Genomic DNA, 15,459 nt, shown 5'->3' on the forward strand with positions numbered 1-15,459 from the left:
AGCCCACCTATGGTGCGGGTTTATGAGCTGCAGCATGTGAATTGTCTGCAGAGAAGACTCTAGCCTCACCCATAGCCATTCATTAGATGCGGTAAATCTGCATGGTTCAATCAACACAGCATTTTGGACGCAGCGGAAATAAGCTACTCTTCCTCATGGGCACACAACCTTTCTGGTCAGTTTTCTGCTACAATAACTGCTGAAAAAAACCTGTGCGCACATAGCCCTAGAAATCGATCAATAAAATCCGCACCAAATACACAATGTGTGAACACTGTTCACTGAACAGAGTTGAAAAGGCCGTGCACTCGGTGACCAGCAGGGAGCGCTGTCGGGCACAGCGGCTCCGACGCTTCAGAAGTTTACAACTTGGCAAAAAGCACGTGATAGCGGCTTCACTTAAGCCACGCCCATCACAGAATGCGGCTTCCTGATTGGCTGGGCATCCGAATTCTTCGTAAACCCGGAATTTGTGCCTTCAGCAGCGCCGCCGTGTCACCCTCCAGTCACGTGACAGCGGCTGTCTCTTCCCCGGCTTCCGTAGTGCCAACAGACGTTCCCGTTTTTCCGCTGCTCCCGGACTTGTCTCATTCAACATGAGCGGAGCCGTGTCCAACTCCAGCACCAGCCTCACCTACAACAATGACTACAGCAGCGGAGGCGGCGGTGAGGGGGCAGAGCTGGCACAGGAGGCCACAGCGGGCGGCAGCTCCACACCGGCAGGCTTCGGGCTGTTCAGCACCGACAAAAAGTAAGAACTACCGGGATCCGTCCTGGAGGAGCGGGCGGGGGGAGAAGCGCAACAGCTGTGGGGGCGTCTGACTGCGCAGCCGCATGCTGACACTTGTAGTCCTACACCTGGTTGCCTGGCAGCAGGGCTCTATCACCAGTGCCCGGTCCAGTGTGGGCTGAGTGATCCCAACAAGTTCTGCACTGGATGTGATAGTGATGTGTTCCCAGCGGGTGGTCGGCAGTGGATTGTGCCGCCCCTGGGGTGGTCGGCAGTGGATTGTGCCGCCCCCGGTGTGGTCGGCAGTGGATTGGGCCGCCCCCGGGGTGGTCGGCAGTGGATTGGGCCGCCCCCGGGGTGGTCGGCAGTGGATTGGGCCGCCCCCGGGGTGGTCGGCAGTGGATTGGGCCGCCCCCGGGGTGGTCGGCAGTGGATTGGGCCGCCCCCGGGGTGGTCGGCAGTGGATTGGGCCGCCCCCGGGGTGGTCGGCAGTGGATTGGGCCGCCCCCGGGGTGGTCGGCAGTGGATTGGGCCGCCCCCGGGGTGGTCGGCAGTGGATTGGGCCGCCCCCGGGGTGGTCGGCAGTGGATTGCGCCGCCCCCGGTGTGGTCGGCAGTGGATTGGGCCGCCCCCGGGGTGGTCGGCAGTGGATTGGGCCGCCCCCGGGGTGGTCGGCAGTGGATTGGGCCGCCCCCGGGGTGGTCGGCAGTGGATTGGGCCGCCCCCGGGGTGGTCGGCAGTGGATTGGGCCGCCCCCGGGGTGGTCGGCAGTGGATTGGGCCGCCCCCGGGGTGGTCGGCAGTGGATTGGGCCGCCCCCGGGGTGGTCGGCAGTGGATTGGGCCGCCCCCGGGGTGGTCGGCAGTGGATTGGGCCGCCCCCGGGGTGGTCGGCAGTGGATTGGGCCGCCCCCGGGGTGGTCGGCAGTGGATTGGGCCGCCCCCGGGGTGGTCGGCAGTGGATTGGGCCGCCCCCGGGGTGGTCGGCTCCTCTGGATGTCAGTGACGTGTGTAACATGGCCTCCACTTAGCCAGTGGCTTCCTACTTTCCCCTCCTTGGCGACGGTCGGACTAGTTTTCTGCAGGCTGAATTTCGGGGTCAGCGGCACTCTGTCAGTGATGTCCTTAGTTGAAGTGGTCAGCGGTCATGTGATGGGGCCGAGACCCTGATATCTAATGGACATGTCCCAGCCGCCATTACCTGGAGACTGAACTCAGACGTCCGTATACCACAGAGCTGTGCGGACCGGTCACCTGAGCGGCTCTTAGTCTGTGGTCCGGCCTTGGACTGTGATATACAGACGTCTAAATCAAGGTTCTGTATACAAAGATTTTTTTTTTGCTTTTTGTAGAGTATCTGTTCTAAAATCTTAAAAATATGCTTTCCATTAACTTCTATGGGAAATCCACATTGCTGTTCATATGAGTTCACTTTTTTTTTTTTTCTTGGAAGAGATGTTTAAAAAATATCTGGTGGAAAAAAATGCATGTGGACCTTGCTGTAAACTTCTCCAAACTGGGCACTGCCAAATTAAAAGGCTGCAAAGAACACCAGGAAACGCTCCAGGAAAATCACAACTACTCCAAAACCTCCCCAGATATAGTTTCCTAAAGCAGTTTCTGCTTGAAAACCTTTTTTTTTGCTTTTGTGAGCACCTTACGAAACATTTCCCGGAACACAGTATTAGGCCTCATTCAGACTTGTTTTTTTCCATACATGTTTTTTTGGGGAAAAAACTGCCCAATTTTCATCAGTGTTTGATCCATGTGCCTGTTTTTACCATCAGTGGTTTTCCCACGTGACTTAAAAAGAATAAAATGCAAAGCTGCTCCTATTTATTACAATTTTAACCCCTTACTGACATATGACTTACTTGTACGCCATGTCCGCTTCCTGACTTTGATGCGGGCTCAGGAACTGAGGCTGCATTTTTGCTGGCAGATGATGGCTATGATTGATATTCAGCCATCACCTGCCTTTAACAGCCGCTGGTGCAGCATAGCTCTTCCCATGGTTAAATGCTGCTGTCAATCGCTGACCATCAGCACCAGTGGGTTGTCATAACAGCCGGAGATCCCCATGCCTGCCATGACGTTGCTTCTATGAAAGCTAGCCCATTTTCATGCAGTTTTTTTTGCCACGGAAGTGGATCCAGCTGGAGGAAATAGAAGTTTTTTCCTTTTTAAAGGGGTTGTCCAGGATTAATTTTTATTTCTTATCATAGCCTTACAAATGTAGAAAATAACAAGTACTGTCATACTCTCCACCCAAGTCCAGTGCGGCCTCTCCACCGTGGCTCCGCTGTGTGTTGACATGCTGCAGCTAATCACTGGATCCATCTGCGATGGCGATGTTGGCAGCACGAGCTACCGAGTCCAGTGATTGGATACAATGGTCCTTGTGATGTCACCAATGCAGCGCTGGACCTGAGGAGGGTGAGCATAGCGGGGTCTCCAAGCTTTAAGCTCGAATCACAATCCCAGACAAACTGGTGACGCTCTGAATACACTCTGATCAAAGTCTGAACAAAAGAATTGGTCTGTTTTTCTCGGGAGTGGAAAGTACTGACGTGTGAATGAGGCCGAAAAGGAAGGTTTCCAGTTCTGTAAAAGCTGTCCACAGCCACCAGCATGGATAGCCTTCCTGATATGTGTATGTGCCATTTGCTCTCCTTACTCAGTACTGAGTGGATTTTATCGCGTTCTGCCAGACAGAATGACGCCAGGACACTGGTACATGGCCGTCTTGTATCAGGGGCAACTAATAGGCCTATAATGCTCCCTATTAGGCCGGTTTCACACGTCAGTGATTCCGGTACGTGAGGTGACAGTTTCCTCACGTACCGGAGACACTGACACACGTAGACCCATAAAAATCAATGCATCTGTTCAGATGTCATTGATTTTTTGCGGACCGTGTCTCCGTGTGCCAAACACGGAGACATGTCAGTGTTCGTGGGAGCGCACGTTTTACACGGACCCAATAGAGTCAATGGGTCCACGTAAAACACGTACCTCACACGGACATTCTCCGTCTGGGGTCCGTGTGCGTGCAGGAGACAGCGCTACAGTAAGCGCTGTCCCCCCCACATGGTGCTGAAGCCGGTATTCATATCTTCCCTGTAGCAGCGTTTGCTATAGAGAAAATATGAAGAATAGTGTTAAAAATAAAGATCCATGTGTCCGCCGCCCCCCCGCTGGTCAGAAAATACTTACCCGCTCCCTCGCTCCTTCCTGGTCTGGCCGCGCCTCCTACTGTATGCGGTCACGTGAGGCCGATCATTTACAATCATGAATAGTCGGCTCCGCCCCTATGGGAGGTGGAGCCACATATTCATGACTGTAAATGATCGGCCCCACGTGACCGCATGCAGGAGAAGCCGCGGCCAGACCAGGAAGGAGCGAGGGAGCAGGTAAGTATTTTCTGACCAGCGGGGGGGCGCACAGGGGGTGGGGGGGGCGGCGGACACATGGATCTTTATTTTTAACACTTCTTCATATTTTCTCTATATCAAACGCTGCTACAGGGAAGATATGAATCGCAGCTTCAGCACCATGCAGAGTGGGTACCACACGCTCCGTGTGGTACCCACTCGCCATACGGGCGGCACACGTGTGCCGCACGTATGGCCTCCGTGAGTTCCCAGGCACACGGACACGGATAACTCCGGTACCGATTTATTCCGGTACCGGAATTATCTGGACGTGTGGGACAGCCCTTACACGCAGCAGGGGCATGCTCTTTTTTTCCCTGTCTTATCTATTGGGAAAAGAAAAAAAAAACACATTACATCAGGGCATCTGTTCCATCTACTTCCCTCTTGTTAGTAGCTGCATATCTGGGAACACATAAGGCTTTGTTCACACAGGTTTTTTGAGGCAGACAAATCCAATGAGATTTTCTAGCACAAAGAAACACACTTTTTTTTTGGGTGGGGGTTTATTTTTCTTTAGTGTTTTCTAAAGAATTTTGCAAGAAGGTTTTTTTTACTCTTCGCCACGACAGCACCCCACTGGAGAGAGGGATCCGCCCCGCAGGAACAGGAAACCTATTGAGAAATAAAAGGGGGCGGTCCGCCTCTCCTCCTCAGTTTAGGTTTCCTGTTCCTGCGGGAACGACAGGACTTCTTAATGAGAAGGCATACCTGGGCTTGCATGACGCCTGCACAGTATCCGAGAGAACGGCAGGGGCTGCGGCTCAGAAGCAGCGTCGGGGGAGTTCCGTTAGACGGCTCCCTCCTCGTCTGATGGAGCGGGCAGACGGCCGGGTCCAGGAAAGGCCGACCGGCGTCCTTCCCAGCGTGCGGTACGGCAACAGGAGCCGGGTAAGTTGACCTTCCATTGCGGCCCGGCGTTGAATCCCGGGCCGCACATGCGCCGACCGCCGCAAATACAGGCTACCCCGGAAGTGGATCTTGGACTTCCGGGGCGCCTAGGCCGGATCCAGGGCAGGGGAGCCGGCACTGGTCTGCGCATGCGCGAAAAAAAAACAACGTTTTGGCGCTCTATTTAAAGCGCTCACTAACACTGAAACGGCGATGCAGAGATGTCATCCCCAGGTGCCATGGACCCCACAACCGGAGTTCCAGTACCCCCCGCCAAAGATCACGCCAGAGGATCCTCGGACACCGCTCGTAAAAGCGACGGTTCCAAAACAGGATCTCGGCCTTCTGATCCGGTATTATTTGCTTCACTGGGTGAGTTGTGAACTCTGCCTATTAAGCTAACGCTGTCTCCCTATCTCTCTCTTTTCCCTTTCTCTCTCTACTTACACGCTTAGGGCAAAAAACGACAAAAAACGAAGCACAGGGAATGTGCCTTGTGTAACCAGCCCCTCCCTGACTCATACCCCAAAAAACTTTGTGAGGACTGTTTTAAAGAAACAACAAAGGGAGCAGCAGTGTCCATTACGGACCTACGGGCCATTATTAGAGAAGAACTAAAAAATATGACCCAGGAAAAACCGCGTAGTTCTAAATCTAAAACACCGACACTTGTGTCAGACTCCGACAGTGACCAACCGATACTGTCAGATGCCTCCCTATCATCATGTCCAGCGTCATCATCCTCATCAGAGATTGAGGGACGCTCATGTTTTCCCTTGGACAGTGTGGACAACTTGGTAAAATCCATTCGAAATACCATGGGGTGTGAGGAGTCTAAGGGTGCGCAAACCGCGCAAGAGATAATGTTCGCGGGTTTGGCAGACAGAAAGAGGAGATGTTTTCCGGTTATACCAGCAGTGAAAACATTAATTAAAAGAGAGTGGGAGAAGCAAGATCAGAGAGGCTTTCTACCCTCAGCGTCAAAACGTAAATATCCGTTTAGTGACGAGGAGCTTCTTACTTGGACCAAAGTCCCTAAGGTCGACGCAGCTGTAGCCTCTACCTCCAAACAATCCACTCTACCTGTGGAGGATGCGGGACTATTGGTCGATCCTTTGGATCGTAAGGCTGAATCATCCCTTAAACGTTCCTGGGAAGCGGCTACAGGAATATTCAAACCTGCAGTAGCCAGCACTTGCGCTGCCCGGTCAATGATCATCTGGATTGATCAGTTAGACCAGCAAATTGAAAAGAAAAGCTCGAGAGAAAAACTAAGAGCAGCCATCCCTTTAATACGAGGAGCAGCGGCCTTTCTGGCAGACGCCTCCGCCGACTCACTCCGTTTAGCAGCAAGATCTGCGGGCCTTGTAAATAACGCAAGAAGAGCCCTATGGATGAAGAGTTGGAAAGGGGACGCGCAATCTAAATCTAAAATATGCGCAATCCCATGTGAGGGTGAGTACCTCTTTGGTAAAACCTTAGATGAGATACTCAAAAAGGCAAAGGACAGGAAGAAAGCTTTTCCTGAATCCTCTATTCCCTTTTACAGGAGAGCCTTTAAGAGGAGGCCGTTTGGCAAAAGGAGGCAAACAGATAGGTCTACAACATGGACCACTAAGGACGACAAGCAGAGAGGTACCATGTTTAGAAGACCCAACCCCCCAAAAGACAAATACTGAGGACATACCAGTTGGGGGCAGACTTAAATTTTTCACCACCCAATGGGAGAAGATAACATCTAGCTCGTGGGTTTTAAATATCGTCCGAGATGGAATTAAATTAAAATTCTCTCGTGTGCCCCACGAGTCTTATATTATAACAACTCTCAGCTCGCCTATACAGCAACAGGCTTTAGAGCTTGAATTTCAAACCCTAATATCAAAACGGGTCCTAGTCCAAGTGCCGGTGGGACAGGAGGGTAGGGGATTCTATTCTCCCCTATTCCTAATCTCTAAGCCCGACGGTTCTTTCAGAACCATCATAAACCTTAAAAAACTCAATTCATTCATTGAAAATTATACATTTAAAATGGAGTCCATTAGGTCCACCATAAAACTCCTCTTCCCAAACTGTATGATGGGGGGCATTGATCTAAAGGATGCTTACTATCATCTCCCCATTCATAACAGATACCAAAAATTCCTCAGAGTGGCGGTAAAAATCAACAACGAGGTTCGTCACTTCCAGTATGCGGCCTTACCCTTCGGCCTCTCAACAGCGCCGAGGATCTTCACCAAGATAATGCTAGAGGTGATGGCATACCTACGCCAGAAGGAAACTTTGATTGTGCCCTATCTGGATGACTTTTTGGTAATAGGAAATTCAGTTACTCAATGTGCTGATCGTTTAGCTCACGCAATTTCCTCTCTACAGGACCTGCGCTGGATAATCAATACCGACAAATCCAGACTCACTCCGCTTTCCCGTCAGGCGTTCTTGGGGTTCCAGTTAGACTCCATATCTCAAAAGTGTCTCCTGCCGCAGGTAAAAATCCTACTGATCAGACACAAAGTCCTAGCCGCAATAAATAATCCTCGTATATCCCTAAGACAAGCTATGTCGTTATTAGGGTCTCTTATCTCTTGTATACCAGCAGTGAGATGGGCTCAACACCATACTCGGGTACTACAACATCAAATTTTGCAAGAGGATAGACGGTTATTTGGTCACCTAAATACAAAAATAACCTTATCTCAGGAGGTTTTAACTTCCTTAGAGTGGTGGCTAGACTCAAACCATTTGTTGAGTGGGGTTCCATGGGTAATAACGCCATCTCACACCATAACCACTGACGCCAGTCCTCATGGATGGGGCGCTCATATGGGGAACGATTATTGCCAGGGATCATGGAGCATGGAAGAAAATTGCAGCTCCTCTAATTTTAAAGAACTGAATGCTGTAAAATACGCCTTATACCATTTCCTCCCACAGATTCGGGGGAAAGACGTCAGAGTCCTGTCCGACAACACCACCACGGTGGCGTATCTAAACCGGCAAGGAGGTACGCGATCAGAGACTCTGATGTCTTCTGCTACAGAAATCTTGGATCTAGCAGAAAGTCACCTAACATCCCTTACTGCGCTGCACATAAGAGGAACAAACAATCAGCAGGCGGACTTTTTAAGCCGACACACCCTGAGACAAGGAGAGTGGTGCCTGAACCAACAAATATTTCTGGACATAATATCTCTTTGGGGCCGTCCTCAGATAGATCTCTTCGCCACAAGGAAAAACAGAAAAGTCCGGAAATTTGCTTCCCTATCTCCAGCGGATCATCCGGACATTCTGGATGCTCTCCAAGCCCCCTGGCAGTTCAGTCTGGCGTACGCTTTTCCTCCGATCATATTGCTACCTCAAGTTATACGCAAGATCAGAGAAGAAGGGGCAAGAGTTGTACTGATAGCTCCATTTTGGCCCAAGAGACCATGGTTCTCATGGCTACAGACCATGTTGGTCTCAGATCCTTGGGTCCTCCCCTCAACACCCAGTCTTCTCTTCCAGGGTCCGTTTTTCCACCCTCAGGTGGACAATCTCCACCTGACGGCCTGGAACTTGAGAGGCAGATGCTAAGATCAAGAGGATTCTCGGGGGGTTTAATTGATACGCTTCTCCATAGTAGAAAACCCTCCACTACAAAAATCTATACGAGAATATGGAAGAAATTTCTTCAATTCCATACATCTACCGACACATCAGAAATTCCGATACATTCTATCCTGGAGTTTCTTCAAAAAGGGAGAGAGCTAGGTCTAACTGTAAATACCTTAAAAGTTCATGTCTCAGCACTAGGAGCCCTCTATGGCCATAACATTGCGGGGGATAGATGGGTATCCAGATTTATTACGGCCTGCGAAAGAATGAATCCAGTTACCATACCTAGGATTCCACCCTGGGATCTAAATTTAGTCTTACAAGCCCTAACAGACTCTCCGTTCGAGCCAATAGACTCAATACCAATTAAATGTCTATCACTAAAAACGGCCCTCTTGGTAGCACTGACTTCAGCTAGGAGAATCGGTGACATCCAAGCACTCTCTATAGATCCACCTTTTTTGTTAACCTTTCAGGATAAATTAATTCTCAAACCAGACCCTTCCTACCTTCCCAAAGTAGCGAAAAAATTCCACAGGTCACAAGAAATAATCTTGCCCACCTTCTTCAGTAATCCATCCACTCCTGAAGAACAAAAATATCACACTCTAGACGTTAAAAGAGTAGTGTTAAAATACATTGAAAAGACCAGCAGCTGGCGACAGGATAGGGCTCTGTTTATTTCCTTCCAGGGTCCCAAGAAGGGTCATGGAGTAACAAAAAGCACCTTATCCCGGTGGATCAGAGAGTCTATCAGACTGGCTTACTCCGCGAGGAAAGAAAACCCTCCGGAAGGCATAACGGCACACTCCACCAGAGCGATGGCATCCTCCTGGGCAGAGAGGGGAGACGTCCCGATTGAAACTATATGTAAGGCGGCAACTTGGTCAAATCCTTCTACATTCTATAACCACTATAGGCTAGACCTATCGTCAACTTCTGACCTAGACTTTGGCATGACTGTCCTCAGCACGGTGGTCCCCTCCCTAGGTGATGGTCTCTGAAAGATCTCCAGTGGGTGCTGTCGTGGCGAAGAGTAAAAAGCCGGATTACTCACCGGTAATGCTCTTTTAGTGAGTCCACGACAGCACCCTCTTACATCCCTCCCTATATTAATATAATGCATATTATTTGAGTAAAATCCTTTTAATCATAAGCAAATAAGTTTAAAGAATGAAATAAATGATATTTGCCTAATATTGGCGGTCCTCCGGGTACTCTGAAATCAAAACTGAGGAGGAGAGGCGGACCGCCCCCTTTTATTTCTCAATAGGTTTCCTGTTCCTGCGGGGCGGATCCCTCTCTCCAGTGGGGTGCTGTCGTGGACTCACTAAAAGAGCATTACCGGTGAGTAATCCGGCTTTTTTTTTTTTTTTTTCATCCCTGAAACTTTTTTGCAGCCTTCTGATTGGACAGAGCCTAGTGTAGAGCAGATTCCATCTGGAACAAGTGACTTGTAGGTGTTTTTTTTTTTCCATCAGACATTTTTTAAGACTTCTTCAGGAAAAGTGATTAATGTCACAAGCAAAATTGGATTTCCCATAATAAATTAGAAATTTTTTTTAAAGGAGTGCAGTTATGCTAAAAAACCCTCTAAAAGATGTGTGGTAATCAAGTCTAAATAGCGCCCAATGTGAGGTACACAACAGTATGTGAAACCGTTAAAGGGCCGACACAGGTGGGACAAAGGTGAATAGATAATAGCCCTTATGTACAGTGGGGAAAATTTAAGTACACTGCTGATTTTGCAAGTTTTCCCACCTGGCCTAGCCATTCTCCAGGCCTGAGCCCAATAGAAGATCTTTGGAGGAGCTGGAACTCGATGTTGCCCCGAAACCTGAAAGCTCTGGAGAAGATCTGTATGGAAGAGGGGGCCAAAATCCCTGCTGCAGTGTGTGCAAACCTGGTTCAGAACTACAGGAAACATCTGAGCTCTGTAAAAAAAATCTTTCTGTACCAAATATTAAGTTTTGTTTTTCTATTGGATCAAATTCTTATTTCATGCAATAAAATGCAAATTATGTAAAAATCCTACAAGGTGATTTTCTGGTTTTTATTTTTAGATTCTGTCTCTCACAGGTGAAGGGTACCTATGATAAACATTACAGACCTCTCCATTCTTTGTAGGGGGTAAAACTATCAAAATTGGCAGTGTATCAAATACTTATTTTCCTCACTGTATATGTATGCTAGCATGTAGGTTTTTTTTTTTTTTCTTTTTTCTTAACACCGTGAGGAATTATCACAATGAGTCTAAAGCAGAAGTTGCCAGTAGATTCCTTAGGGTACCGTCACACATTGAAATTTTCATCGCTGCGACGGCACGATTCGTGACGTCGCAGCGTCGTATAATCATCGCTCCAGCGTCGTAGACTGCGGTCACACGTTGCAATCACGGCGCTGGAGCGATGCCGAAGTCCCCGGGTAACCAGGGTAAACATCGGGTAACTAAGCGCAGGGCCGCGCTTAGTAACCCGATGTTTACCCTGGTTACAAGCGTAAACGTAAAAAAACAAACCGTACATACTCACCCGTCGGTGTCCTTCAGGTCCCTTGCCGTCTGCTTCCTGCTCTGAGTGCCGGCCGGAAAGTGAGAGCAGAGCGCAGCGGTGCTGCGCTCTGCTCTCACTGTACGGCTGCACTCAGAGCAGGAAGCAGACTGCAAGGGACCTGAAGGACACCGACGGGTGAGTATGTACTGTTTGTTTTTTTACGTTTACGCTTGTAACCAGGGTAAACATCGGGTTACTAAGCGCGGCCCTGCGCTTAGTAACCCGATGTTTACCCTGGTTACAAGCGAAGACATCGCTGGATCGCTGTCACACACAACGATCCAGCGATGTCAGCGGGTGATCAAGCGACGAAAGAAAGATCCAAACGATCTGCTACGACGTACGATTCTCAGCAGGGTGTCTGATCGCTGCTGCGTGTCAGACACAGCGATATCGTAACGATATCGCTAGAACGTCACGAATCGTAACGTCGTAGCGATGGAAATTTCAATGTGTGACGGTACCCTTAGTTTTTTCTCTCCCTGTAGATGAGATGGGATCTGATTGTTTGCCTTGGGCGTCTGCTCCAGTTTTCCTTTGCACTACACACTACTGATACAGCTCTGTGTCCCCATATAGTAGATTTTTGGACATATGTGTATGTGTTTTTTTTTTTTTTTTTTTTGTTATTAATGGCCGAATATATCCTTGTGATCTAGTCAGTAAAGGAAACCTTACCCTGTTTAGAGATAATGATTGCAGAGAGAGCTGTGCTGGCTCCGGGCTTAGTCACCAGACTGGCACTGCTCTCACGTGGATCTATAGAGGCCTTGTATATGCCGTCAGAGGCCGAGGGAACACGAGCGTACATTCTCTCATGTGAAAGAAGGGGGCCAATTATGCTAACAGCACTCCGCTCAAACTTTGTCAGAGTTTGATCCGAATGTGATCTGATGTTTCTGCTTGAGAGAATTGCAGCACAGGTGTGTGGAGAATATGGAAAACTCAATTTCTTCATTGTCTGTGAATGTCTGACTGTACTCAGATGACATCCGAGTGCAGTCCAGTGTTTCACAAGCACCCATAGACTTGTATGGATGCGTGCGATCTGACTCGGGCCTCTTTCACACTTCCGTTTTTTACAGTCAAAATGTTGAAAAGACGAATCCTGTGCAGATTGTAAAAAAAACGGATGCACTGGGTCCGTTTTTTTTTTTTGATGGATCTATCGAGGCTATGTGCACATGTTGTGTATGCGTCTTCGCCACGTTTTTTCCGCTTTTAGTCACTTTTTAGTAAAAACAGGGTGGCACATGTTAAGGAGCTGAAACTCCTAAACCCTTCATCCAATTTTAATGTGGATACCCTCAAATGAAAGCTGAAAGTCTGAACTTCAACTGCATCTGAATTGTTTTGTTTAAACGTCATTGTGGTAATGTCTATAACCAAAATTAGAAAAATGTTGTCTCTGTCCAAATATATATGGATGTAACTGTAGGCTTCCATTATAGCCAGCCAACGATGGTTAGCGCAGGATCCGTTGCTGAGCGATTTTCTGACGTACAGAAAAAATGTTCCTCTGTGCATTCTCCCCGCCCGACGGACAGCAATTTTACGATGAATCCAGCGCACAACAGATGAAACGGAAGGCCATCCATCACAATCCGTCGCTAATACAAGTCTATGGGAAAAAAACGGATCCAGCAGAAACATTTGCTGGATCCATTTTTTTCACAAAACAGATTTTGATGGAAACAAAGACGGACGTATGAAAGAGGCCTCAGCTGTACTCGCAGCATGCCGAATCAGCATACGAAAATATGCAAATTGCCTCTTCAGAGAAAAAGAAGACTTAAACTCTATAGCGCCACCTGTTGGAAGTAGCGATCCTACACGTCACAATCAACCCTTTAACGAGTCGTGCAATATGACTTAGGATAAAAGCCAAATCAGTATCTCAATTCGCAGACACGGTGTTTCGGGCTGTTGGCCCTCGTCAGTGCGAAGCATGAGAACTGATTTGGCTAGGTGAGAGGCTCTGGACTGAAGAGGCAATTTGCATATTAAAATTCCAGAGGAGCATTGCACGGTGAATAAGCCTCCTTACCTTGACAAGCCGTAAGAAAATAATCGCGGATCTGACTGCCCCACAGTATAACACTGGGCCAAGTGATATCTGAAGAAACATTGTATAACACTCGGCCATGTTATACCCCAGTGTGAGCGAGGAGGAGAGTTTCCGCTTCTCCCGGTCATTAGTGTTAGGCCAGTCTAACACGTCCAGATAATTCCGGTACCGGAAAAATCGGTACCGGAGTTATCCGTGTCCGTGTGCTCACGTGGCACATCAGTGTGGCACACGTGCGTCAGCCGTGTGCCGACTGGGTACCACACGGACCATGCAGGAGACAGCGCTACAGTAAGCGCTGTCCCCTGCTTTGGGTGCTGAACCCGCCATTCATTTCTTCTCTCCAGCAGCATTCGCTGGAGAGAAGGAATGAAAAATCATTGTTTTTTTTGCGGTTGAAATAAAGTTCCCGGTAACCAACCCCCTCCCAACCCCTGTGCGCCCGCCCGCCCGCTGGAAATAAAATACTCACCCAGCTCCCTCGATGCTTCCTCTCAGCGTCGCAGCTTGTCCTGTATGAGTGGTCACCTGGTGCCGCTCATTACAGTGATGAATATGCGGCTCCACCACTGCGAACGCTGCTGGGGAGAAGAAATGAATGGCGGCTTCAGCACAACACGCTGGGGGGACAGCGCTTACTGTAGCACTGTCTCCTGCACGGCACACGGACTGCATCCGTGTGCGGTGCGTGTTTACACGGACCCATTGACTTTAATGGGTCCGTGTGATCTGTGCGCTCCCACGAACACTGTCATGTCTCCGTGTTTTTCAAACGGACACACGGTCCGTGAAAACACGCTGACATGTGCAGAGACACATTGATTTTAATGTGTCTACATGAGTCAGTGTCTCCGGTACGTGAGAAAACTGTCACCACATGTACCGGAGCCACTGACGTGTGAAACCGGCCTTAGGCTGTTTACACATCTACATGTCTGACGTGTCCCCCAACATTAATCTCTGATGCCACGATCTGGAAAATAGTTTTCCGTAAGGTGTATATATTTTTCTTTTTGCCGTGCCCTATATATATATATATATACACACACGTACTACACTGACAAAGGCTCGTAGGACACTTTCCGTTGCGACTTTCCTTATCGTGCATAGTGAGCGCTTTTCCTGCACATACTGATTTTTTTTTTTTCCCCCCTTATAGCCGGTCAGCCAATCTGCTGCTACACAATTCTACCAGATAGCATAAAGGGCCTCTCCTCTTCTGTCAATTTCTGACAATTAGCCAACCACTAAGTGCCCCCTCCCTGCCTGCAGCCTCAGGGATAAGTTGTGGTCTGTAATGGCCCATTCGGACATCCATGTGTCACGGCCGAGCACCGACCATGGCTCACAGGCCAGCCATGGGTGTCTTCACCTAACCTTGAGGCTGTCACATTCAGGTTGGGAAATCCATGGCCGCTCCGTGCATCGTGGTCCACATGCAGACGTCTGAATACTGCATCAGGGAAACTTAGCGATAAGTGTTCAGTTTTTCGCAGACACAGGAAATAATGTATTACTCAGTGCCCATTCACACCAGTGGGCTGCTACAGATGTTTTTGGGGAAAAAAAAACTACCAGCAATCATTCAAATCCTAACACAAAAAGTTCCTTTCTAATATTATAAAGACGTTGTTAATGGGCATCAAGTAATGTAATTGCTCAGACAAGTTGTCTGAAAATCTGCACCGTGTCCCAGACCACTATTATCTGCGGCAACTTTTCTTGAGTTCAAATGTTGAAATGGTGAGAATTCATCACATACTTGGCACCGATATTGGTCACTGCGGGGCTGGGGATGTATACGGGTATATTATTTTAAGCTAATGTGATCTCGATGAATACGAGCCTTTGTGACGTCTACCAGCAAAAATGACGAGGTTCAGCCGACGGTACGCCTTGCATCATTACCATGTAGTGTTATTTCACTGTGAATATCCATGTGGTACTACAACCTCCAGCATGTCCCTACAGGCACAGCATGGTTACTACTGCTGTACAAAAGGCACAATAATATCAATATGGTCCCATGTAAGCATATCATAGGGACGCTAACATGAGAAGCGTGACTAACGCCATGTAGAAATGCAAAAGGGAACACATATATTGAAAAATAGATAAAAATACAGTTCAAGGAATCCATATAAGTTTAAGAACCAGATAAAAGGAGAAATGGGCAGGATAGTTAGAGACCCCAA

The 15,459-nt window shown here is 48.6% G+C and overlaps 1 protein-coding gene across 1 annotated transcript in view; it reads left to right on the plus strand.

The window, feature by feature from the left end:
• Positions 1-463: 463 nt before the first annotated feature.
• AP3B1 (adaptor related protein complex 3 subunit beta 1) overlaps positions 464-15,459 on the plus strand; it is a 298,487-nt gene continuing 283,491 nt past the window's right edge. Inside the window, exon 1 of the mRNA XM_077287054.1 lies at positions 464-751. Within this exon, the coding sequence (XP_077143169.1) occupies positions 597-751 (155 nt within the window). The 5' untranslated portion in view covers positions 464-596. The remainder of the gene's footprint in view (positions 752-15,459) is intronic.

The sequence above is a fragment of the Ranitomeya variabilis genome, chromosome 1 (genome assembly GCF_051348905.1).
Source record: "Ranitomeya variabilis isolate aRanVar5 chromosome 1, aRanVar5.hap1, whole genome shotgun sequence".
Lineage (NCBI taxonomy): Eukaryota > Metazoa > Chordata > Amphibia > Anura > Dendrobatidae > Ranitomeya > Ranitomeya variabilis.